Raw genomic sequence first — 26837 nt, forward strand, 5'->3', positions numbered from 1 at the left:
GCTGCTTTAATACTATGTGCCCAAGTGTCTAGACGTTTCTTCTGCTAGAATTTTCTACTTGGTTACCAGCTATAAACTACAGATACACGTTTATGGCCTCTCGCATAGCCATATGCGCGTGTATATGTAATACCTCCACGATGACTACATCTGTATGTGAGTTATCTCTTCGTTGCCTTGTATGTATGTGGGTAAATGATGATTAATGTTTTTATGTAGCTTGCTTAATGTTTCTGTTATTGTGCCTTTATTTAATAACCTTAGAGATGGTAAAATTCGTCACAGTATTATCTTTTCCCATTGATATTTTTTTAGTACAGCTACCCTAATTTTCTTAACAACACTTTTTTTCGCGCCCTTTTTGTAACGTCATTCGCTTGAGGCTTACACTGAATACACCCAAAGGACGGGCAACAAAAAACAGCTGTAAATTTTATTCAACATTTCATTCAGGAAAAAACGGAAAACTCGCAGACGCGGTGTAGTGTGTTTTTTTCGTAACCGGATTTTAATCTTGTTATTGTGAAAATTATAATATAATTGTTTAAATAAGTGCAATACATTATACTGAGCGAGCAAACGTAAGTTTGTTTGACAAACGGGCTGCTAACTATGGAACAAGTTGCCCACGTAGAAGCGTGTCGCCTATGCGCAAATTTCTATGTTACCGGTGCCGAAGTGGAATTCGTACATCTGTTCGAGCCCATAGCTGGACTTGAGGAACAATTGCAGTTTTTGCATACACAAATAAACGCCTGGCAGTTGTATGTAAGTTTTTTCTTCCAAATTGAGTTTCTTTTTCATTTCACATTATGTTGTAAATTTGTTGGGTCTTCTTTGTAGATAAGAGTAAACGATGGTCTACCACAACGCATTTGTGCTAATTGTTTTAATCAATTCTGTAATATGCAAGGATTCCATCAGCAATGCGTTTTGGGGCAACAAAAACTTTTACAACAATTTGTGGGCGTTGGTTTGTCAGTCAGTGCAGCAAGCTCAGTTGACGTCAACAGCAAATCAATTGCAGTGCTGTCGCAACATGAAAACCCAAACCACGTAGCAAATCTAACAAATCAAAATGCATTGTTGAATGGTATCAAAATTGATATTCCAGTAACAAGCGCTGAATTAATGGCCACTTTGGATTGTTTACAACCACCAACAACAACTAGCGCTGACGTCATAGCCAGTTTAGATAGCATGCAACTGCCTGCTAGTGTAGCAGAAACATTATCTTTGTTGACGCAGGATTATACGTCAATACAAAATAATTCTCTATTAGATACTAGCGGCGGCAATGCTATAACTACACATGCTATTATGGATACAAAAACAGAAGAGACAAATGTTTTGCAATTTACAGCTGCACCTTTCATACAAAATATTTATAATGGGCAGCAGGCTCCTATTACAGCAATACCATCAAAGAATACAGATCCAGTAACATTGGTAACAACAAGAAATACAAAACCAGTAACTTTAGTACCAAATGTCACCACAATAAATACAAATGGAATAGTCGATAAAAACGATAAAACCGATATAGATTTGGAAGATATGTTACAAGGTAGCGTTATACAAAAAAATTCGAAATCAAATGCAGTCCAGAAAACTGTAGTACAACATGAAGTGTTTGAAGAAAAAAATCAAGCAGATGAAGTGTTTGAGGAGGATTTACAGCAAAGTGTTTCGTCCATAGAGGATTTCGAAGAAGGTGAGAACATGTCAGAATGAGTATAAATATATGAAAATTTTGAGTTATTTGCTAATGGTGGAGGTGTGTGGTCGGCTCTCTTTTTCTTAAATGGTCGAACTCGTGTAATAATAAAACAATAGAACATGGTCGGCTATAATCCGAGGCCTTAAAGAATGTAAAACCGGCAGAGAGTCTTGGGAAAGATTGCCTCGTTTTTGATATTTCTTTTTTTGCAAAAAGTCCTGAATATTTGAACCTTACTACCAATACTCTGCCTTTCTTTCATGTTAAATTACTCTGTTCATTCATGAAACAGATCGCATTTAACATGACCTAAAACAAAGTAGAAGATTGATTGTTGCCTTTATCGCTACAACAGCAAGGTTGTTTTTATTGTACGTTTTGACACAATATATTCTACAGAATTACTTTAACAGTTTTCAAGGATTGAAAAAGTTATTAAAGGATTAAAGTTGTTTATCCTGTTTTTGTTAATGCTCCTAGGAAGTGAACAAATAATTGTAGAGAGATTTTGACCTGACGAGCTTTGCAAAAAGGAATATCTATGAAATTCCGCGTTGTTGTTGTTGTTGTAGCAATGCTCGCCCCACCTAATAGCCGCGACCGATCACAAATTATCATCAATATCCTCTAACGGGAGTCCAAGGAAACTTGCCGTTTCAACAGGGGTGGACCATAACATTACAATTGAAGAGATGGTTGGTGTCATGTGGGGACACATTGCAAGCGGGGCATACATTTTGTATGTCGGGGTTGATTCTGGATAGGTAAGAGTTTAACCTGTTACAGTATCCAGAACGAAGTTGAGCAAGAGTAACACGCGTTTCCCTGGGGAGTATGCGTTCCTCTTCCGCAAGTTTTGGGTAATTTTCGTTAAGTACTGGATTCACCGGGCAGTTCCCGGCAAAAAGGTCCGACGCCTGTTTATGGAGTTCACCAAGGACCTGCTTGATTTTTTCACTTCATACGGCTGGATTCTCAGGTGCCGTATTTCCTCAAAATGCTTACGGAGATGACTCCTTAAGCCCCTAGGCGGTGCTGGTTCATCAATCAGATGTCTGTTGGGATGCCCAGGTTTCTGGGTATTCAACAGGAACTGTTTGGTCAGCATCTCATTTTCCCTGATGGGGAGTATTCTCGCCTCATTATTCAGATGGTGTTCTGGGGACATAAGAAGACAGCCCGTGGCGATTCTGAGAGCAGTATTTTGGCAGGCCTGTAGTTGCTTCCAGTGGGTGATTTTTAGGCTTGGCGACCATATGGGTGACGCGTAGCACGTAATCGGCTGGCTAATTGCTTTGTATGTAGTCATGAGCGTTTCTTTATCTTTTCCCCAAGTACTGCCAGCGAGGGATTTGAGGATTTTGTTACGGCTCTGAATTCTCGGAACAATTGCGGCTGCGTGCTCACCAAAATGTAGATCCTGATCAAACGTCACGCCCAGGATTTTGGGCTGTAGGACAGTCTGTAGCGTAGTGCCATCGACGTGGATGTTCAAAATGGTCGACATTTGGGACGTCCATGTTGTAAATAAGGTCGCGGAAGATTTAGTCGGTGATAATGCCAGGTTTCGCGAGGCGAAAAAAACTGGAGAGATCAGGGAGGTAGCCGTTTATTTTATTGCATAGCGCATCGATCTTTGGGCCTGGGCCTGTGGCCATTATTGTGCAGTCATCGGCGTAGGAAACGATTGTGACCCCTTCCGGTGGTGAAGGTAGCTTAGATATGTAGAAATTAAACAAAAGTGGGGATAGGACACCACCCTGTGGCACCCTTGTATAATTCTACTTGGTTTTGATGTTTCGTTTCTAAATTGCACCGATGCCGCCGACCACCCAGATAATTTGCCGTCCACCTTTTAAGACATGGGGGAAGGGTGGACCCTTCCAGGTCTTGCAGTAACGAGCCATGATTGACCGTATCAAAAGCTTTTGATAGGTCTAGCGCTACGAGTACCGTTCTATGGTGGGGGTATTGATTTAAACCGCAATTTATCTGGGTGCTAATGGCGTTTAGCGCGGTGGTAGTGCTATGGAGTTTTCTGAAGCCATGCTGATGAGGGGCTTGCTGCAAATTTGCTTGGAAATAAGGGAGCAAAATGGCTTCAAGCGTCTTTGCCACTGGCGATAGGAGAGATATCGGACGATACGACTCACCTATGTTAGCTGGTTTCCCAGGCTTTAGTAGCGGGACCACCTTGGCCATTTTCCATTTCTCAGGTATAACAAAGGTGGAAAGAGACAGGTTGAAGACATGCGCTAAATATTTGAAATCCTCTTTCCCTAGGCTTTTAAGCATCGGCATGGCTATGCCGTCTGGGCCCACTGCTTTGGATGGTTTAGCACGACCGATGGCGTCCTCAACCTCTTTAGCGGTGATGGTGATTGGTGACGCGCTGAATTTGTGTTTATGTGCGTGTCTATTGGCTCTCCGTATATCTTTGTCGACCGTAGGATGCATTATATATTGTCGGCAGAAAGTGCTCGCGCATTTTTTCGCGTCCGACAGCACTTTGTCGCCAAAGGCGATGGAAACTTTGTCTTTGTGCTTAGTCGGATTCGATAGGGACTTTACGGTGGACCAAAGTTTACCCACACCGGTAGAGAGGTTACAACCTCTTAGGTGCTCCTCCCATTTCGCCCGCTTGTGTTCATCCACAAGCAATCTGATGCGTTGGTTTATATCCCTTATTTGGGGGTCGCCTGGATCAAGCTGTCTTATAAGGCCACGTTCTCTCGCTAAGTTTGCGGCCTCCGCCGGGAAGTGGGCCGGATTTCGGGAATTCTCCCGGCGGGAATGAAATGTGCCGAGGCGGATTCAATGACCTTACGGAAGGCACGCTCCCCTTGGCGGGCATTAGTCGGGATAGGGAGGGCAGCAAAGCGGTTGTCTGTAAAGGATTTATATTCGTCCCACTTTCCTTTTTTGAAGTTTATGAAAGTGCGTTTTTCAGTGACGATGAAGTCGGCGGTACGCTCAGGCGAAATAAATATGGGCAGGTGGTCGGATGCCAATGTTACCATCGGCTGCCAGTTGACGCAGTTTACGAGTTCTGCGCTCACGATTGAGATATCTGGCGAGCTGTGACAGTTTCCTACCATACGTGTGGGGGCGTCTCCTTTTATTGTGCAGAATGTCGTTTCTTCTATTTGATCGGCCAACATCTCACCCCTACTGTCCGCCCGCAAGTTTGAATGCCATAGATCATGATGGGCATTGAAATCGCCTAAGATAATGCGATTGTTGCCAGTGAGTAAGGCCCTGATATTAGGGCGGTATCCACTGGGGCAACAGGTGGCAGGAGGGCTGTAGATGTTGATGATTTCTAGGTTTGCATCGCCTGACCGGACAGATAGGCCTTGACGTTCTAAGACATTGTCCCTGCGGTCGATGCCAGGATCAAATATATGATATTACACAGAGTGGTGTATGATAAACGCGAGACCGCCTCCATTTCCGCTCTCGCGGTCTTTCCTGTTGACATTATACCCAGAGCAGGTCTGCAATGTAGATCTTGCTGTGAGTTTAGTCTCTTGAATCGCAGCAATGCGGATGCTGTGCCGCTCATGAAATCGACTTTCTCCGTAATCTTCCCAGTTAGTCCATTACAGTTTAACTGCAGAATTCTGAAGTGCATAAGGGGAGACGCCGCCACTCTGGGGGTAAGTGACGGGTGACTACGCCTGGGTTGTGTAAGGCCAGGACGCAATTGCTGTTGTGGCCTTGGGACTAGGCGTCCTTGGGCAAGCATTGGGGTACCCGGATTATTTGGGTTTGCGACCTGGCTACATGGCGCGATGAAACCCTTCGGGGGGTTGCCGTCGCGGAGACTAGAACATCTAGGAAAGTGGCACCACCTAGGGCAGGAGCTGCATTGGGCGGATGTCGCCCGTTCTGTGCTGGCAGACGGTGCAAACGGAGGTAGGGACTAAGAGTCTGTTTCCCTGACCTGCACGATTGCTGCCGGAAAAGAGTGGGGTGAGAAGACGGGGGCAGGGGCTGATGCTCAGCATTGCTACCAACTCTACTACGAAGGTAGTAGTTATGAGTGGTATCAGCTGTTTGAGTTGTTGGCGCCGTGGGGCGCGAGCAGCAGCGGGTACTTGTTGTGGCTTGCTGAGCAGCGGGGCTGCTGGAAGGTAGTGGGGGGCGCTTAGGCGTAGACTACGGGACGCCCTTGGGCGTGAACAGGAAGGAGCCACAAAAGATTTATAAAAGTTACGTGGACGAGAGAACGAGGCAAGGAGAACCGGCAACTGGGAGGAATACACCCAAAATCTAACTAAGTACAATAAGGAGATAAGAAAAGCAAAAATGGAAAGTTTTAGGAATTTCTGTGAGGGAATTTCCAGCACGCCTGCAGCGGCAAGGCTACACAAGGCCCTAGCCAAAGAGCAGAGACAGACAGACCTAGCAATTAGGCTCCCAGACGGTACCTATACCGAAACGGTGGAAGAGCGAGCTAAGGCCTTGCTGCAAGCGCATTTTCCTGAGGCCTCCCCGCAAGTACCGGAACCTGTGTTCCCCAGAGTTAAACCAACCCCATCAGACTGGCAACTAGCCAACTCCCTCTTTTGTGAGGCCAGAGTCAGATGGGCAGTGGAATCTTTTGAGAAATACAAATCTCCGGGGGTGGATGGCATCTACCCGGCGCTAATGCAGCAAGGGACACAGATCATCCCACATCTCGCCAGAATCATGAGAGATAGCCTGGCACTGGGATATATACCCATGATGTGGAGAAGAGCAAGAGTGGTATTTATACCAAAAGTAGGTAAAAAGGACTATTCACAAGCAAAGTCCTTCAGACCAATAAGTCTAACCTCCTTTGTCTTGAAGGCAATGGAAAAGATAATAGACCAAGAAATCAGGTCGAACGCCCTCAAGAGCTGGCCCTTACATTATAGCCAGCATGCCTACAGAGCGGGTAGGTCCACGGACACAGCTCTGTACCAGTTAACGTCTGAAATACAGAGGGCGTTCGAAACAGGGGAAACAGTGCTTTGCGCTTTCCTTGATATTGAGGGTGCCTTTGACAACACATCTCACGAAAGCGTAAACATAGCACTGCAGAGAAGAGGAGTTCAGTTGCCTATCCAGAGATGGATTGACAGTCTACTCCGTACAAGAATCGCTGAAGCTCAAGTAGGCAGCAGCGCAGTCAAGGTTATTACCACGAGAGGGTGCCCCCAGGGAGGTGTCCTGTCACCCCTTTTGTGGAGCCTAGTAGTGGATGAACTCCTGCAAAGGCTATCAGACAGTGGCATAAGATGCCAAGGATATGCTGACGACATCGTCATAATTGCGAGGGGTAAATTCGAGAGTACGCTCTGTGACATAATACAAAGAGCATTGAACATTACAAGGGAGTGGTGCGCCAATGTGGGCCTTAACATCAACCCATCTAAGACTACCATCATCCCCTTCACCAGAAGAAGGGTCCTACCAGCCCTGAGAGCAATAACAATAGATGGCGTGGAACTAGAATATGGAACCGCAGTGAAATACTTGGGGATCATTTTTGACACCAAGCTCTTATGGAGACAACACTTCGACTCCATGAAGACTAGGGCCACGAGGTCCATCATGGTATGCAAACGTCTAGCAGGCAAATCATGGGGCTGTAGCCCACACGTGCTAAGATGGATGTATACCATGATAGTAAAACCTATGATAACATATGGCTCAATAGCCTGGGCATCGGGAACAACTCGGGCGACGACGAGGCAAGCACTGTCAAAACTTCAGCGACTGGCATGTGTGTGCATCACGGGAGCTATGCGCACATGCCCCACAACAGCGCTGGAGGCTATCCTCGATCTGACCCCGCTGCATATATCGATAGAGCAATCAGCCAAGCGAGCCCTCCTTAATATCGTTAAGGAGGGCTCGGGCAAAGGTAAAGTCATATCGTCCCGGAACATAGAGGAATTGAGAGAGAAGATCCCAATCTCTCAACTCCCGAGGGATGATATCCTCAGGCACATAGTATATGAGAAAAGATATAAAGTAGAACTGGGAGACAAGGGTACGTGGGAAGAAAGCAGAATTGAGAGCATTCAGCAGCTAAACAGTATAGTATGGTATACCGATGGCTCGAAGACCCCAGAGGGGATTGGATCTGGAGTCTTTGGACCCAGAGCCAAAATATCAATACCCCTGGGAGCATACCCGAGCATTTTTCAAGCAGAGGTATTTGCCATAAGCCAGTGCGCGGACCTGAACCTTCAGCGAAAATACTCCAATGAGAAAATTGCCATACTCAGTGACAGCCAGGCCGCCCTCAAGGCCATCTCAGCATTTGAAATAAAATCAGCGCTAGTCCTTGAGTGTGTGGAAAAGCTGAACCAACTAGGAGCACACAATGAATTACTGTTGGCCTGGGTTCCAGGCCACAGGGGAGTCGAGGGAAACGAGCAGGCGGACAGCCTGGCCAGAGAGGCAGCAACGGTACGACCTATTGGTCCTGAGCCGTTCCTGCCAGTGGGCCCGCAGGAAATTAGGGGGCATCTATTGGCAGAAGAAAAGGAAAAGAGGGAAGAACACTGGCGTAATATGCCAGGCCTAAGACAATCTAAGCTACTGTTAGGGGGTTATTGCACAACTCGATACAGGGCATTTATAGGCCTCTCGAAAAACAACCTAAGAACTCTAACAGCAATTCTTACAGGACACTGCAGACTGAACAGCCACATGCAAAAGCTGGGTATAATATCAAACAACACATGCCGATTTTGTGACAGATCAGCGGAGACGGCGGACCATGTCCTCCTGGAGTGCGATGCAATCTCAAGACGTAGAGCTAAGTTTATGGGCTCACCATGGCCAGAGCATACTCACATCAAATCCCTCAAGCCAGGTGAACTGCTAGGGTTCATCAGAGATGTCGGCTTGGATGAGGTGTTGTGAAGCAGATGAGGGCACAATAGACCAATGGTCGCAGTGCGATCCTCAAATAACTATCTATCTATCTACGTGGACGTCGGGTTTTGGGATCAAGCCCAGAACAACCTGTCCGATGCAACCACCCCTTGCGCGAGACACACTGAACAGAGTATGACCGTCCTAAAAAGATTCTTCTCCGGCAGATGCAGCAAAACCATTTCTCAGGACCGGGGTCAGGAGACGGACCCGGATTGGATTCGATGCCTTCCCGGAGTAAGAGAATATGGAGCAGTCCTGCTGCAAGGAGCTGCTGGGAGGATGACAATTTGTGGGAGGGACGAAACAAATTAGATGGGGTCACACTGAAATGACAGTCCTTGGTCGGTAAAATCCCAAATCGCTCCGGTACATAGAACCGACTGCCTTGGGAAGCGAAATTCCGCGGTGTGTAGATCACTTAAGACCAATTGTTATAATTTTTATTAGCTCTATAGCTTGCCGCCTATTCGCGATTCAAACACCGTTGGCCACATACTTTTGCCGCCCTATAGAGCTTTTATTAACCCCGTTTGCGGTTGAATAACTGTGTTTGCGTCCTAGATGAGATTCAAACTTCTTTGGTTATATGCTTTTGCGCTTCCTATGTTTAGATCGACGATGGCTGGTACCCTCGCGTACTTAATAAAATTGTATTTCAAAGATTCTTTAAAATTAATTTGATTATCACCAATTTTTTCACCCAACAGATATGGATTACATTTCATGCTCCGATCCTAGTGAACCCAGCGGTGACTTAGATGATTTAGAACCAGATGCTGATGAAGGAGTACCAACACGCATTTCAGGCAATCCATTGGCCTGTCAATATTGTTATTGTCCAAACTCAGGTTCTATTGCACATCTAATTTTCGATAACTCTGATGCGTTATCACAACACTTCTTCGATGTACACGATCCAAATTTACCTTATACATGCCCATATTGTTCACAAAAATACAATTCGGCTAAGCAACGCAATTATCATGTACCCCTACAGCATCCAGCTGCAGCGAAAACAGAACAATGCAAATACTGTAAAATGACTTTGCGCACACCCAAAGAGTTACATGAAGTTAGCTGCCAGTTTGTGGATGATTGGCAATGTAAAACGTGTGATAAATGGCTCTACGGTACGTCTTTAAGTCGTTTTCATGCACATCAACGCAATCATACTAAACCTACACAATTTAAGTGTAGCGAATGTGACCGCGTATTTGTACGTCGCGCAAATTTACAAGCCCACGAGCGTATGCATCGTAAACGTTCAAGTTACGGTATAAAATGTAAACAGTGCCAAGAAGGTATGTGAATGTCAGGCTTATTTTAAAGTAATGAATCTTAATTAATTAAAAAATGTATATCTCTGCAGTATTTGCAAATGAGTATGAAATGCGTCGTCATAACTATCAGTCACATAATGGCGATCTACCAGTACGTTGCGAATATTGTATGAAAGGTTTCCTCAGTATGGCATTTCTTAGTCGCCACACCCAGCACTTACATCCGGAAAGATTGAGTGGCGGTAATTATAATGCAGCTTCTTGTACAAATTGTGGCTGTATGTTCAGTTCATTACACAAGCTACGCATACATATACAACGTCCACGTGATGAGAATGGTCGTTGTATGGAAACTGTGCGTGAGCTTCCAACAGTACAGGATCGTTCAAAACAGACACGTCGCCCACGTCTGCATGCTTGCCAGCATTGTAATAAACGTTTTTCAACACAAGCGACACTTGAGAAACATATGAGAACACATGATTCGCCACCATTTAATTGTAATGAGTGTGTGAAAAGTTTTCAGAATTCAACCGAGCTGCAGCGTCACATTGCCGACGTGCACTCCAGACCACGCTACCTCAAATGTGATCAGTGTAACAAACGTTTCTTTTATATGCGCGAATTACAAGCACACGTGCGAAAGCATGCCGAGGAGGTACAACAATGTAAGTATAATTTCAATGGAATTGCGTTGTAAATACAATAATTTGTATTAGCATGAAAAGAATTTTTATTTGTTTTAGCACTTACATTTCAACTTCATTTAAGACATTACTGTTCACATATTCCAGCGCTGAATTCTAGAGTAAACATTGTATATATTTAAATTAAAAACACGTTCAGCGGTTTATCCAGTTAACAACAAGTTAAGGTGTTGAGTTTTTTTTTATTATTTATATGGAAAACTGCCAAAGAGAGACGATTTCGAAATGCTTGAAATTGAAGAAAACTTTACAACGTATTTCGGAACTCATATCAGGAATTTCAAAAACGAAATATATTTCGGAAACTCGAAACTTTAGATTGATTTGATTAAATTATCGTGAGCTTAATGTGAAAATGTGCTAAGTCACTTTTTACGAATTTTACAGGAGACGAAAAAAAATGAATAATTTTTGAAATAACCTTTTTTTTTCAAAACTGTGAATGAGGATACCTTAGTTGCAATACTTTTGAGTGTAGAAGCTTTGAAAAAGATAAATAAAAATCATGTATGCTAACCCAGCAGCTGTTTTATGACTTAGCACAATTTCCTCACTCAAAACTAATTTTTTTTCCTGACTTAGCACAGCACATTTTACTCAATATGTTTCCCCATCACTCCTCCCCTTTAATGATTGAAATATAACACCAAAACTATATATTTCACAAAAAATACTATTTATTTGTCTAACTATTGGCGACCACCGTGGTGTGATGGTAGCGTACTCGGCCTACCACACCGAATGCCCTGGGTTCACACCCCGGGCAAAGCAACATCAAAATTTTAGAAATAATATTTTTCAATAAGAAGAAAGTTTTTATAAGCGGGGTCGCCCCTCGGCAGTGTTTGGCAAGAACTCCGAGTGTATTTCTGCCATGAAAAGCTCAGTGAAAACTCATCTGTCTCGCAGATGCCGTTCGGAGTCGGCATAAAACAAGTAGGTCCCGTCCCGCCAATTTGTAGGAAAAATTAAAAAAAAAGGAACACGACGTAAATTGGAAGAGAAGCTCGCCTAAAATCTCTTCGGAGGTTATCGCGCCTTACATTTATTTATTTATTTTATTTCTAACGGTTCTGATCTGAGCTCTTTTGCCGGATGGTGCGCAGACTTATTCCATAAAGACAACTGCCGCATACTTTATCTACAAACTAAATGCTAAATCTCTTTATCGTTGTCAAGAGAGTAAAGACTTCATTGTAATTTTTGTTTCCAAACTCTCTTTTTCTAGTCACATTGATGTCGTTGTTTCAAAATTTTTTGCAATGGTTGGGTTCAGTAGACGTGACACCAGTGACTTTAAGGACCCTATGACGTTAAAGGCACTTTATATATCCTTGATCAGAAGTGGTCTTGAATATTGTCAATAATATGGAATCCTTTCTGAATCTAACTCCTATAAAATTGAGAAAGTTCAAAATTTTTTTACAAAAATTACTTTACGAATGCTTCACTGGCCAGACGGCCTCCCATCATATACCAGCAGTCACAAATTGCTTGGTCTTCATGCTTTTTATGACAGAAGAACTTTTATCTCACTCATTCTTGCCTATAATGTAATAAACTTGAGCATAAATTGCTCTGATTTATCTACTTTGTTCATTCCATATATTCCACTGCGTGATCTTCGGCAAAATAGATTATTTATCGAAATAACTCATAAAACGAATTATGATATGAATAAACCTATAACTAGGACTATACATCTAGCAAATCGATTCAGTAGTGTTATTAATTTTAATAACAGCTTATATAAGTTTAAGCTTGAATTGTTTTCTATTTCTAACTAGTCTTTAAGAAAGCATGTAGTTATCCACATGTAAGAATTGAAGTAGATTATAGTCAGCGCAAAGCATTTATCATACACAAAAGGCATGTCTCAATTGGGTAAATCCAATTTCAAGGGGTTGCAAGCACAATATATAGCTTCTCCAACCCAATTGGCAACTCACCTAACCGTGGCGAATTCTGTTTCATTGACGCTCTGGCGACTCTAAATTCCTCATGGAACTAGAGGGTACGAAGGGCGCTATGGCCTAGAAAGTTTAATGTGGTCATATAAATCGTTCCCGAGATGGTCGAGCTAGTAGTACCTTAATAGTGCTTTGTTACCGGAACATACCGGATCTATATCCGACAAAGGGCCATCAACATCGGTAACACTCTCCAAAGCCTTCGGGGAGTGTCTTTATGTTAATACAACAACAACAACAAAGTATGTACTTTTAGACTGAATGAATTAAATAAATTAATAAAATGTGCGCACAAAGAAATTACTAGTAATTCAGATTGATATTATTGACAGGTTGACTTAGCACATTTTTTTTAATAGCTGACGACTTAGCACGTTTACACATCATTTCCCACAGTACGTAAAAATGAAAAATTTCAATATTTTTTTTTCGTGATCGATGTATTTTGAATTCAGTTTTAAAACTGCATTAAAATACAATTTTTCAAAAAAAGTGACTTAGCACATTTTCACATTAAGCTAACGTTATATATATTGCTTAAAAAACTTAATATTTGAATTAATTCACGAAAATTTGGAGTAAAGTAAAGTTGTTTAAATTGTATAAAAACAAATTGCACATCGCGAAGTTTTCCAAATCGGTATGAAAAACTTCGAAAACTTAAATTATTGTGAATTACTAAAAAACGAGATATCTGCCTATGTTAAAATAGTAAATTTCCAAATCAAGATAAGAAGATTACATTCGGGCAGTGTTAATTATAAAGATTCCGATTTTCGAAATTCCATAAGCGCTGGAAACGAGGCGAAGGAAATCGTTCCCGAGATGGTCGGGCTAGGTACCGGAACGCACCGGATCTGCATCCGGCAAAGGACACTCTCCAAGGCCTTCGGGAGTGTCCTTATCGCTACAACAACAACAACAGGCGAAGGAAATTGTAACCTGTTTTTTTTATTTTTTATTATGGCATTCAAAAAGCATATCATAACTAATATGACTGAAGATATACTGGATATATTTTTTCTTTGGAAGCTTTTTTTTATTTAAGTAGATTTATGGTTATGGTGAATCAAAAGATTTTTGTGTTGGTGTTTATGTAGATTTTTTCGAAGTTTATTTATTCACCCCTATTCTGCATTTCGATTACGTTCCCGTTATACGCTCCGCTTTAATCGAAGTTGGGTATTCTGCATTACCACGGAATCGTAACGAGAAGAGGAAGAGCAAATGATTTTTCGAAATCAGCTGTTGGTACGGAATGTGTGAACATTGGAACAAAATAAATTAAAGAAAATTTGTAAAAAACACTGAAAAACGTTTATTTTTTATTATCCACGCCATTTTGTACAAAAAAAAAAAGCAATAGAATATACTGCCGCAGTGTTATATTTTTTAGAGTGAAGTGCTTTCATAATTGTAAGTGTGTTTTTGTCCTTTTTTGGCCAATTCCCTGCCGTGGCCACCAAGTTTTGTTAAAACGGATTCCTGCACGAATATAGTTAACATTTTCTGAATTTTATGGATGCTAATTTCATTGCACTGGCCCAAAATACTTTATAAAGGTTTATTTATTCTTTCCGCAAGGATTGTTTACGTTTTCGCTTCACCTTCCTCTACGCCGGCAGCTTGCTTTGGCATAAAACTGGACCCAACGAACAGACACAAATTATAGCTGTCTATTATAATGGAATCAATAGCCGCGGCAATATTTATGGAGTTGGAAAGCATCGCATACGAAAATGGCCAGGCAAAGGCAAATATTGCGAGATTTGTGTAATCCATTTGAGATGAGTGACGAATTGTAAGAAATTGAACTTAAACGTGGTAAAGTTTAATGACTTATTTTCTTATTTACGTTCAAAAAAAAATCTCGACTTAACAAGGATGCTTTCAAGTATGTGTTAGATACTTTTGCGGGGCAAATACGTCCAAGGACTTTGACATCGAAATGTTGTTTTTGACCTGGAAACATATAAAAAACAATCATCATCAAGCCTTCTACATTTCTTAACAAGTTTTACTTACATTTTTGTTAAAATTCTGTTATAAATTAATAAAAAAATAAAAAGAAAATATTTTTCCGCCAACTAATTTGCAACTTAGAAAAACGGAACTACGATCGAAATGCAGAATACACAAAATCGAACGATTCGAAGTTGGATCGAAAGAGATTGGAACACAGAATACCAAAATTGCCAAATCGAAAAAATTCCAATCCAAGTCGAAATGCAGAATAGGGCTGATTGTATCGTAATTTATTATTTTATACAACATCTTTATCGAAATTTATTTCTATTATTTATTCCTTTTAAACGTAGATATTTATGTAATACGTAGATGTATCGTTAGGATTTATCTGACATATTTTTTCAAAACTTTTTTGTTGACATTTGTTATAATTAGAGGTTACTGTGCTTTATTTCGAAAACTTGTTTTAGAAAACCAACTAATATTTTATTATCAAAACATCGAACTTCTTAGAGGTTCTTTAGATGATTTAAACCTTTGAAAGAACTTTGCGGTTTTTTAACAACAATTTCTACCTAACATTTTTTTTTTTGACTATTATGGGTTTTAATTTCGAAATTTATTATTCCTTTTGAAACTTCCAAATATCTAACCGAAATTGTTTTCATCATTTTATATAGAACTTATTTCAAAAGTATAGAACTTATTGAGCTTTATTTCCGAATTTTACGATTTATTTTCCAAATTTCTCTAAGGAATTTGTTTTCGACATTATTCTTTGCGAAATCATAAGTTTGACTACTCCAAAGCTCGAAATTTCAATAAACTGACATGCCCCAAATAAAAACTGGTTCTTTCTCCCCTATCCTTTTAGCATCAGACAGTAGCCTACGTTGTCCCGTTGCTGATTGTGGCTATGTGGCAAAGAGCAGGCAAAATGCTTACGAGCATTCGCTTGTCAAACATAAATATATTGCCTGTGAATATTGTCACTGCTTCTTTGTACGCAGTCGCTTGGCCAGTGAGTAATGAAATCACTTACACATATTCACACATACACAATATGCTCATTAAGAAAACACATAAATGCATGTTAATTTCTACTACTTTTTACTTATTTTGCTAAAATACCTATTTTTCACCTTATTACAGCTCATATGCGTACCATGCACCCTGCTGAGGTTGCAGCCAAAGAAGCGAATAACAACAATATTAACTCAATTCAAAATACAGAGGATGCACAAGCAGTCAATTCCTTGTTTACACCGACTATAATAAATAACAACGTTCAAATGAATAATAATAATAATATAATGTTACCATTCGAAAATGGCACTGCTGATGTCAACGAGAAAGTTCGTGTTGAATTAGTACAACAACAGACACCAAATATTAGTCAGGTAGTATTGCAAGAGCAAACACCAAACACCTTTAAATCACTTATTCCAACACATGTTGATGATATGGATCAAAGTTTTTTAATGAGCTCGCTACTTGATGCTGAACATGAAATTATAGTGACATGATAGGCTACTGATCAATATAAAGACGCAATATTTGAACTAGCGTAATTGCTTTACATGCATGTTTTCCCACATACTACAACTTTAAATTATCCATATTAATTTCAACCACATTTCCAAATTACTTAAGATTTATTACAAATTGTGCAAATTGAAAGCAACAAAAAACCTAACTATAAAGTGAAAATTTCATAAAAATGTAAAAAACTTAATTGATTTGCGATATTGAATAATTTGTTAGATATTATTTTATTTTTATTTATTTTGACTGTGAAAGAATTTATATTTGCTTAGTGCTAGATTTATTTTGTAACGCCACAAAAAAATAATTAAAAATTCTACTGGAATTGTTTTGAATTATAAGCTTTTTTTTATTTATTTTTTGTAAGTTTTATATGCTCAGGCAAAATTGCTCAAATATATATTAACAGAGTTCGTTTAATATTTTTTAGTATTATTTAAGTTATTGATTATTATTTTATAGCTAAGAATTATATAAATACTGAGGCATAAAACTATAACTATGCCAAGTGAAGAAGCAAAACATGACGTGGCTGAATGCGTTTATAACACTTCAACCATCATAGGAATGCGGTTTCAAATCCCATTCCCGAGAGAAAAGGCTTTGAAGAGCTTTACAAGGTATAATCGAAACAGCTGTCGCCTTGTCCGTCCTGATGTCACGTTGTTTAAATTTTTCCCAAATCATTAAATAAAACATGAGACAGTTTTTCAAAAATAAAAGTACTTTATAAATGAAAAATATAAGAAGTAATAGAAGCTTGTTAAATTAAAAGTTATAGTAAAAATATTAGCTCATTCAAATAAGTTCGAATTTTAAAGAATTAAATGAAGAAGATAAATTATAAACAGACCTATTCTAAATATTCTCGCGGAATTTTGTTCTCGCGGATTTTTTTATTCCCGCGGAAAAACTCCTCCAATTCTTTTCTCCTAGGGAGAAGAATAATTGGGGAATAGGAATTTCGAATTTTCGAAGTCAGCTGTTTTGTCAATTGAAATTTCGTTGTGCATTTCTTATTTTGTTTAAAAAATTGTAAAGTTTCATTATTGTTGCCAATTTGTTTGAAATTAAGAAATAAGGTATAAACAATGCACATTATTGCATGTAATGTGGTATTCACTGAAATGAGTAATGAATTGGTGCCACAGCAACATCAACAGAGGAGCATAAGAAGAAGACCTGCGGGATAACACAAATCCGCAGGAGTTGCCTGCATTCATTCTGCAAAGCAATTTTCTGGCGGCCAAGTCGAGTTGAGTTCCCCTTTCGCCATATGCCAAAATCTATTTAAGCCTTCTTAAGAAATCCTTGCCCAATTTCTGGATGGCTGCATCAAATATGCGAAGATCTCTTCCGTTGCTTATGATATACTTTTCGACTTAAAATAAAGAATATTGTGGTTGTTGTTGTTGTTGTATTAACAGTGAGAATATTGTGGGAGAATGTAAATACATATTTTAGCACAAATTTGTACAAATAAGTGTTCTTTCTTAAAATAACCAATTTCCTTTAACTATTTTGATGCATTCCCTTTAATTTAACTAGTGAAAAAACTCCTATCAAATGGCAGAGAAATCTCCCTCTCCCTCACATTCATAATACCTACTTTTCCCCCATAACCGGTTTCCGCTTTTTCGAACATTGTTCAGAATAGGAGGAAAGGGAGAAGTGGAAAAACTCACAAGGAATTTTTATTTAGAATACGAGGAATGGGAGAAGGGAAAAAACTCGCACGGAATTTTCGTTTAGAATTGGTCTGAAAAAAAAGTTCTTGATAAGATTGCTAATGGTCATCGATTTGTATGCACAATTTAAAAATATTAATTTTAAAACCAAAATATGTTTTAAATTTAGGGTTTGGAAGACCCCATCTGTGCTTTAAACTAAAATATTGTTTTTAAAAATTATGATGACATTCAATTTTATTTAAAATCCTTTGATGTTAAAATTGGATTTATAGATTTAAATTTTTTATTATGCCTCTATTACCGTTTACAACTTAACTCTGGTTGGGTTGAAATTTCGGAATTTGGTATTATAGATTACAACAAAACCTGTCAAAAAAAATTTCGGTTGAAGTTGTCTAGTCTTACAACTTTTTGCAAAGAGACGTCAGTTCGTATTTTTGATATCAAACACTCGCTACAAAAGATTGTGGTTACTGACAGTTGCTTCCCACTTTTAATTTAAATTTTCGCCGCATGTCAAAACACTAGAGCAGTGTTGCCAGAACTTTTTTGCGGAAAAAACTATATGGACAAAAATTAAAGACTAAAAGAAGCGAAATAAATTTTTTTAAAGCTAAGAATAAATATAAATAAATGTAAGGCGCGATACCCTCCTACAAATTGGCGGGACTGGACCTACTTGTTTTATGCCGACTCCGAACGGTATCTGCAGGGAGATTTCACAGAGAGGTTTTCATGGCGGAAATGCACTCGGGGTACTTGCCAAACACTGCAGAGGGGCGACCCCGCTTAGAAAAATTTTCTTGTAATTGAAAAACCTTATTTCTAAAATTTTGATGTTGCTTTTTCCGGGGCGTGAACCCAGGATCTTCGGTGTGATAGGCGGAGCACGCTACCGTCACATCACGGTGGCCGCCACTAAGAATAAAAGCTAAAAGTTAAAGGCAACTTGCCCATTTACATAAATAAGACCCAAAATATTTCAATATCACAGTGTTATTCATCATCTGATGTATGAGAATTAATGAGATAATTTCTCATAACAAAGTCGTGGCAGCATACAAATTGTGGCATAGCAAAATCGTGGCAATATTTCTTACAGAATAATATTTCTTGCAGAGTGACAGGATTGAATGCACTAAATGCAAAATTTTTTTTTCAATTAATTTTTTCGCTGGCCAGAGCCAATAAGAGCTCCATCAATGGGAATCTTTATAAAATTGCCAAGAGGCAAACGTGATTTTGAAATACATTTTTAATTTAATCGATCGAAATATCTAACCACCAAAACTTCATCAACTATCTACAAAATTTATTTTTTGTAAAATCCGACATTACTCCTTGATGTGCCCGAATTGCCTTTGTTCTGGTACAATTAAATGATTGAACGATTTTTAAATCTGTGCGGTAGTGAAAAAGACAAAAATATCAAAATCGTGGCTACTTGCTTAAAAAGCACCAAAATTGACAAAAAGGTACCAGCGCACCAAGCAGAGTCCGAAGTGGCAACCGTGGTTTTCGCCGTGTGTTTGCGAACAGCCTTAAAAGGAAATGCCAGTAACCACAATCTAAAGCTGGAGACATTGGTGCTTTATCGGTAACCGTATCGGTAACCTTATAACAGCTGATTCGACCAATCTTATGAGAATCAATGCAATCGATTATTGGTGCCGCTAAGGTCGTAACCGTATCGTAGCCAACCAATTGGGTTTTGGTTTACCGTCGTAACGATAAACAGCTGATTACGTTAGGGATACGGATACAGCGATACGACATACGGCACCAATGACTTCAGCTTAAATCAGCGAGTAGTTTGGGTTCGAAGCAAACATGTTAAGTGATGTTTCTTGTTGATTTATGCTCTTTGCTTTTTGTGGCATTACCGTTTACAACCTTGTGTTGGTGTAGTTGTCAAAGACGTCAAAATCTCACAACTGATTACTACCAGTTGTCTCATACAATTTTGCAGTTCTTTTGAAAAAAGGTAACGTTTTACAAGGGGATTCAGCACCTAATTTTTAACAAAAATTTTCAAAGAGGGTATCAAAAGACACGTTACGACCTCCGATTTTAGAATCCGAAAACAAAAACTAAAAATTTAATTTCTGTCATATAATTTCGGTTCAAATTTTCATGTGGTTGTTGTATTTTGCCAGCTTTTTTGAACACACTAATGCAGAAAAGCGTTGGATGCACCCAGGGCTATTTTTAACAAATCGCGCCGAAGGTCGCCAACGCAGAAAGATGTTCTGTGCAAAAAAACTATGTATCGGGCCTCATATTTCGGACCCTCTCGGGGCAATTTGTGGGTCTCTGTAAATATTTTTCGACAGAAATAAAATTTTTAAATTCCGCTTTCGAATCCTAAAAACGGAGATCGAAACACGTCTTTTGATACCACCTTTGATAAGAGTTAGATGGTGCCCGGTCTCATAAAACGTTACCGAAAAAAAAAAAATTTAAAGCCGGAAGTTAAACCTTTTTTAATCAAACAATAATCAACAATTTTGTACACATTTATAGAAAAAACAACGTTTAAGCGAAGGATTACATTGAATAACTTTTTGACTTTATGGAGCGACATTCCGAAGTTGTACGAGGCTGGCCGCAGTTCGGATGCAGCCAAAATAGGTGAAATTATGCGAACGTGAGTCCCATGTAATTCGTAATACCAAACAAGAGTTGAGTTGTCTTAAAGTTGAGTTGTTTTAATTAGAACCCAACTAAGTTGAGTTGTTAACCGTAATAGAGGCATTAATTGATTAATTTACAATTTTATAGGCTATAAAATCTTGGTAATTTTTAGATTTTTTTACTTTGGACCCAGTATAAATATAATTTCTCCAATTCTTTTCATTTTTCTAAAACAAACATTTTATAAAATATGCGCGAGAGCTCCGAAAACGTGTGTACTAAAAAGTTGTGTAGAAAACTTCGGTAACGTTTTACAAGACGGTGCTCCACCTAATTTTTATCAAAAATTATCAAAGGTGGTATCAAAAGACGCGTCTCACTCCGAAGCGAAATTTAGAATCCGAAAACGAAAGCGCGGCCGAAGGCCGCCAACGCAGAAAGGTGCTCTATGCAAAAAAACTATGGATCGGGCCCCATATTTCGGACCCTCTCGGGGTAATTTTATGGTTTTTTGTGAATAACTTTCGACAGAAATAAAATTTTTCAGATTCTTAAAACGGAGATCGATACGCGTCTTTTGATACCACCTGTGATTAGGTGGTGCACCGTCTTGTAAAAATTTACTCTATTCAAATAAAAGCTTCGCTTCGAACAATCAGTTTGAAGATGTTATTTGTACTATGAAAAATAAGTAACTACTCTTTAAAGTGTAACGTGCAGCGAAGAACATACATCTTGAATGTTACAATTTTGTTTGGTCTTTCGATTTGTAGTTCCAAAATGTTTGCCTCGAATCTTTACACTTACATTTTTGACGCAAACATGAAATTATTAAAACTTGAAAGAATAATTGCAATAGAATAAGTTGATAAGGTCTTCGCTCAGTCATTTTGAAATCTCCGGATTACATGAAAATTTTCTCGAAACTGAGATTGTTTTAGTGAAATGTATGGCAATGAATTACCGCTTCAAATTTCCGATTTCGCCGTTATTACATTTTTGGAAAACCTGCACGTATTAAAAGCAAAAAAGACTTGAATATGTATATTTTCGAAAATGGCTTAGTTAACTGCGGAAGCAAAGTTAGAGTCGAGGTGGATTTTAATTTCCTACGAGCAAAATCAGTTTTTGTCTCAAAACAGATGACGGAAATATTTATTGGTTTCAGTTTCAATAACGGCAGTCATTGAGTTCTATTACAATCCAAATAAAAAGCATAAAATGCGGCTTTAATAAAATAAATTTAATGATCGTTCGAAAATCTGAAACAGTATTTATACATTTGTCAAATCAAAAAAAGACTATTTTCGAATATGCTGGGAAAAATCAAGCATAAGTAAAAATGAGATTAAAAACACACATAGTAATTAAACTTGAGTTTTAAATACGTAATTTTTAATTTTCGAAAATAAATTTTGAACTTACGAGCATACAATTTTGTAACTGTTTGACTGTTCTCTAGTTTACCCACACTATTTTACGACGAAAAAAAGCTGATAAGGTATTTATAAATGTAAGGCGCGATAACCTCCGAAAAATTTTTAAGTCGAGCTTCTCTTCCAATTTGCGTCGTGCGATGTAAAATCGCTGATCAGGTATTTGCTTTAATCTCTTGAGCAAATTTGGGCTTTCCAATAAAAAATAAATGCGGCTTCTATTCGAATTTAATTTCGAATTTTCGAATATACAACTTAAATACTTGATTTTTCTATAGTCGGTTAACCAATTTTTCTTGGAAAAAAACGCTGTTAAGATATTTGCATTTTTAGAATATGGAATTATTACAATAATACAAATTATGGGCGTCATTCTGAATTGCGAACGATAGCTCAGACGAACGATTTGCCTCCAAATGATTTCGTCTATCAATAGTAGTCTTTATCTTTTCCGTTCGGTCATTACGTTTCTTACGTTATGACAAACTGGAAGGCGAAATCAACTGTCAAATGATATGTTACCATCGTTAAACATAGTGTAATTACACTATCGATTCGTCTCTGAGGCGACACGAATGTTCGTTTCGTAATAGAGAATGAGGCCCTATTTTTTGTCTACAATTTCATTATTTGAAAACTGAGTAGAAACGTGTTGTTGTTGTTGTTGTAGCAGTGCTTCGCCCCATCCAATAGGTGCGACCGATCACAAATTGTCATCAATATCCTCTAACGGGAGTCCAAGGAAACTTGCTGTTTCAACAGGGGTGGACCATAATGTGAGGGGTGAAAGAGGCGTTGGTTCTACATTACAATTAAAGAGATGGTTGGTGTCATGTGGGGACACATTGCAAGCGGGGCATACATTTTGTATGTCGGGGTTGATTCTGGATAGGTAAGGGTTTAACCTGTTACAGTATCCAGATCGAAGTTGAGCTAGAGTGACTCGCGGTTCCCTGGAGAGTGTGCGTTCCTCATCCGCAAGTTTTGGGTACTGTTCTTTGAGTACTGGATTCACCGGGCAATTCCTGGCATAAAGGTCCGACGCCTCTTTGTGGAGTACACTGAGGACCTGCTTATATTTTTTTGCTTCATACGGCTGAGTTCTCAGCTGCCGTGTTTCCTCATAATGCTTACGGGGTTGACTCCTTAAGCCCCTGGGCGGTGTTGGCTCATCAATCAGATGTCTGTTGGGATGCCCAGGTTTCTGGGTATTCAACAGGAACTGTTTGGATAGCATCTCATTTCTCTCCCTAATGGGGAGTATTCTCGCCTCATTATGTAGATGGTGTTCTGGGGACATAAGAAGACAGCCCGTCGCGGTTCTCAGAGCAGTATTTTGGCAGGCCTGTAGCTTCTTCCAGTGAGTAGATTTTAGGCTTGGCGACCATATAAGGGACGCGTAGCACGCGTAGAACGTCATCAACCTTTATTGGACATATTGCCATGCGCAACAATGAGTTATTTTATAGCATGATGATTAGAAAAAAAGTTTAAAAAATCCAAAATATATAATGAATGTTCCCTTTCCCTTTTCATACTATATTTTCGATTTTTTTTTTATAATTTTTCGCTTTTTGCAATAATTCTTTACTCTTTGTCGCATACAAAAAAGGAAAAGTGGAGAAATAATGAACTAGTTACATATGTTAAGATATATTTTTTATATAAATTTATTTTTGTACATTTGAGTTTGTTGAATTTTGATTAAAATTATTATTATTATTTTTAAATATTTAATAAAATTTGCACATATATAATGCATGTACGTATATGAATGTAAATTTGTAAAATGTAAATTTTTAGTATCTTAATCTACTTTTTTGCAAATTTTTGTTAAACATAATTGCTAGAACGAAACTTTTTATTTAATTGCATAGCCCACCAAATACATATGTATAATGGAATTTTTTTGTTTTGCATGCGAATTCCACTCAGGCAATAGCTTTGTACATATTTTCAGGCAATAGCTTGTAAATATTTAAAAAAATTTGTTTCAAAATAAATAATTTATTTATAATTAGTGTAAATATAGTTGTCGCTGCGTTATCATATTTTTCTAAATTTTAATATTCGCATAGAATTTCATAAATGTATTTTTATAAATAAGGGTTTTGTAATTAGTACTTTAGCGTTGTAAAAATAAAAGCAAACACAATTTTGTTATAAATTCTCCGCCCATAATATGGAACTGCTTTTTATAAAAAAAAAAATGATTGCTCGAAAAAAACGTCTGAAAAATGAAAACAAACAAAATAAGAAATGTGGAAACCGAAATGTAAACATGTGCTTAAATTACCATTAAACAATAAAAAACAAATAATAATAAACGATAATAATAATAACTAAAGTGTAATATGAAAAAGTAGCGCTATGCAACAGTTATAATTTATTTTATGTACCTCAATTGTTTTGTTTACAATTTACACCAAGACCATATATAAAAATTATTTAACTTAAAGAAATATAGTGCAAATACGTTATAATGCAACCGAAAAACTTCTGTTATTTTTTTAATTTTATTTTACTTAGCCGGCGCGTTAGTTTTTCTTAAACAGGAATGTGTGAAAAAATTTGTTTCTTGCTGATTTTTTCTTTTCTATAAATATATAGTGTACTCTCTCTTAAACGGACACCTAAGAGACTGCCAAATTTGTCCGCTTATGAGAAAAGTATTATTGATGAATGTTTAAACAGTTTTATTTCCAAAACAAGAATATTAATACATACAAATAAGACTGTGTTAGGAGGTTCATAAAGATTTGTTTATAAATTAAAGAATAAAGTTTTGTGTACAAAATATGTATTCAAAATAATTGTACGGAAAGTTATGTTGTGACGTTTTTTGAACCTTTTCAATGATGCACTAAAATCGTCGTAATTGAGTCTCACTGCAATTTCTTTAGCTTTGCTCCTTATAAGTGTGACTGACAGAGGAATGCTCTTATTTCAAGCCTTCACAAACCATTCGTAGCACAATTTATCAATATTAAGGCCTTTGGGCTTCAGCGGACTCCTTTTTCTCTCCGGGTTGACGTCAGTGTCCCACAAACTTAAAATTTGATCTTTGTTTTTGATAATGATATCAGCTTGCGTTTTGCTGATCTTACATTTCTTTGTCCACTCTCGTACACTTTGTTTTTCTTTCTTATGAATTTCAATGGCATTAACATTGTCTTTAATACTCAACACTACTTTAGGCATTGTGATTCACGTACGTACACACACAAGAAGCTACTAACTACGTACATACATACATTTTTATGTTTTTTACTGTATTGAAAACAGATTCTTCGTATTTAGGGGATTCCCCTACATCCATGCACGTATTAGTGAATAAGCAACAGCTGTACGAATATGGTAAAGAGTAAATGAAAAAAAGTGTTGTAAGCTGTCCGGTTATGGGAAATTAAAAAGCCCTTTGGGGTAAAAAGCAAGTGTCCGCGTCCTGTTATTGGAGGGTTGTCCGCTCAAAAGGGAAAAACTTAAAAAATGCTTAAGGATTTTTTTGGTACTGAAAAAGTTGTCCGTTTATGAGAGGTGTCCGCTTAAGAGAGGTGTCCGTTAGGAGAGAGTACATTGTATATAGAGTTTCTTAGTTTAAAATTTTAATTTCGTATTTAACTTTTTAAAAATGTTGCCATAAAATGATAAAATTATTTGTCTTAAAATTAAACATTTAAAGCATAAAATAAATTTTTTGATTAGTTATATTTTATTAAATTTACCAATGGGAAATCAAGTTAACAGTCAATGTTTTTGGTTCTATATTTTGTTAAAATTTTATTTATTTATATTTTTTTCATATTTTTTATTATTAAACACTTTATTTTTGTTTAAAAACTTTAACTTGTAAAATATCTTTTAAATTCTTTGTTTGAATTTTTTTAATATAAATTTGATGTACAAAAAACATGATTTCCTAATATAATTAAAAAAAAAAAGAATTCCGGATTTCAACTTTTTATTCATGATTTTATATTATTGGTCATTTCGCCAAAAAAGACAGCACGGATAAAAAGCACAGGAATTAGTTCATTGGCTTTTAATGCATTAAAAACCATGAAGCAGATAAACTAACCCTTTAGAACGAAAACAGACACTGATGATGGCACAATTCCATGGGTAGGGAGATGGTCGGGCTAGCACCTTAATGGTGCTGTGTTACCGGAGCGTACGGGCTCTGTATCCGGCAAAGGACCATCACATCGATAACACTCCCCAAAGCCTTCGGGGAGCAACCTTATCGCTACAATAACAACAACGACATGGCACAATGCCGAAACCGGTTTATCTCGAAACCAAATTTGACAAGAGAAATCGTTCCGATGTACATCCTTTAGGAATCCTTTTTATTAAGCACCTTTGGTTTATCAAACATGAAATAAGTATTTACAGCGAAGCAGTCAGTATAAATTTATTCACACATAATTTGACCATCACACCCGTCACAAGATGAAATGTGCTTCTATTTTTTTTACGCTAAAGTATTCGCCTTTAAGTGATAATATTTTCATACTTCTATTATAACTTGTTAAAAATAAAGTACTTGAATTTTGAGTCAAAGTAGCGCAAAATCTCCCACACTTCACTATGGAATGCCCCTTATGCTAAAAAACAAAAATTGTTCATTTTTATATTGGGGGTTTTCTCTAAGTTTCAAAGCTCTGCTCGCTTAAAAAAACTATTTCAATTGAAAAACAAAAACAAATTAAGCGAGTTGCTTAATTTTAAAACGTTTTCATACATTTCATACAATTTAGTTGTTTTCTTAAACTTTATAGTTTCTCAAAATAAAATTTATTTATTTTTTTGTTTCTTTAAAAATATTTTTTGGTAATATATTATTTTTATTTTTAAAAGTAATTTTTTTTAATCAACATTTTATTTTCAATATCATGTGGAATTTTTTATTTATTTTTTTCTTAAATTTTTTTTTATAATTTTGAAAATATTTTCCATTTTTTG

The 26837-nt window shown here is 37.8% G+C and overlaps 1 protein-coding gene across 3 annotated transcripts; it reads left to right on the forward strand.

Moving 5' to 3' along the window:
- Positions 1–422: 422 nt before the first annotated feature.
- LOC137249470 (uncharacterized) lies at positions 423–26577 on the forward strand. 3 transcript variants are annotated; one of them, XM_067781015.1, is made up of 6 exons: positions 423–768; positions 844–1714; positions 9349–9942; positions 10011–10593; positions 15454–15587; positions 15719–26577. In XM_067781015.1, the coding sequence occupies exons 1-6, from the start codon at positions 613–615 to the stop codon at positions 16090–16092; spliced, it is 2712 nt and encodes a 903-aa protein (XP_067637116.1). In that variant the 5' UTR covers positions 423–612; the 3' UTR covers positions 16093–26577. The 3 variants fall into 3 exon arrangements, with proteins under 3 accessions (XP_067637116.1, XP_067637114.1, XP_067637115.1); XM_067781013.1 differs by lacking the exon at positions 15454–15587 and having other exon boundaries at positions 10011–10589; positions 15719–26576; XM_067781014.1 differs by lacking the exon at positions 15454–15587 and having other exon boundaries at positions 627–764; positions 10011–10589.
- The last annotated feature ends 260 nt before the right edge of the window (positions 26578–26837 follow it).

This window comes from Eurosta solidaginis, chromosome 4 (assembly GCF_040869045.1).
Source record: "Eurosta solidaginis isolate ZX-2024a chromosome 4, ASM4086904v1, whole genome shotgun sequence".
Lineage (NCBI taxonomy): Eukaryota > Metazoa > Arthropoda > Insecta > Diptera > Tephritidae > Eurosta > Eurosta solidaginis.

Excerpts from the sequence above, each read along its gene's own strand:
- LOC137249470 (XM_067781015.1), top strand. The coding sequence starts at position 613 with ATGGAACAAGTTGCCCACGTAGAAGCGTGTCGCCTATGCGCAAATTTC. Across the intron at positions 9,943-10,010 it reads ATGTAAACAGTGCCAAGAAG|TATTTGCAAATGAGTATGAA; the intron begins GTATGTGAATGT and ends ATATCTCTGCAG. Across the intron at positions 15,588-15,718 it reads TGTACGCAGTCGCTTGGCCA|CTCATATGCGTACCATGCAC; the intron begins GTGAGTAATGAA and ends ACCTTATTACAG.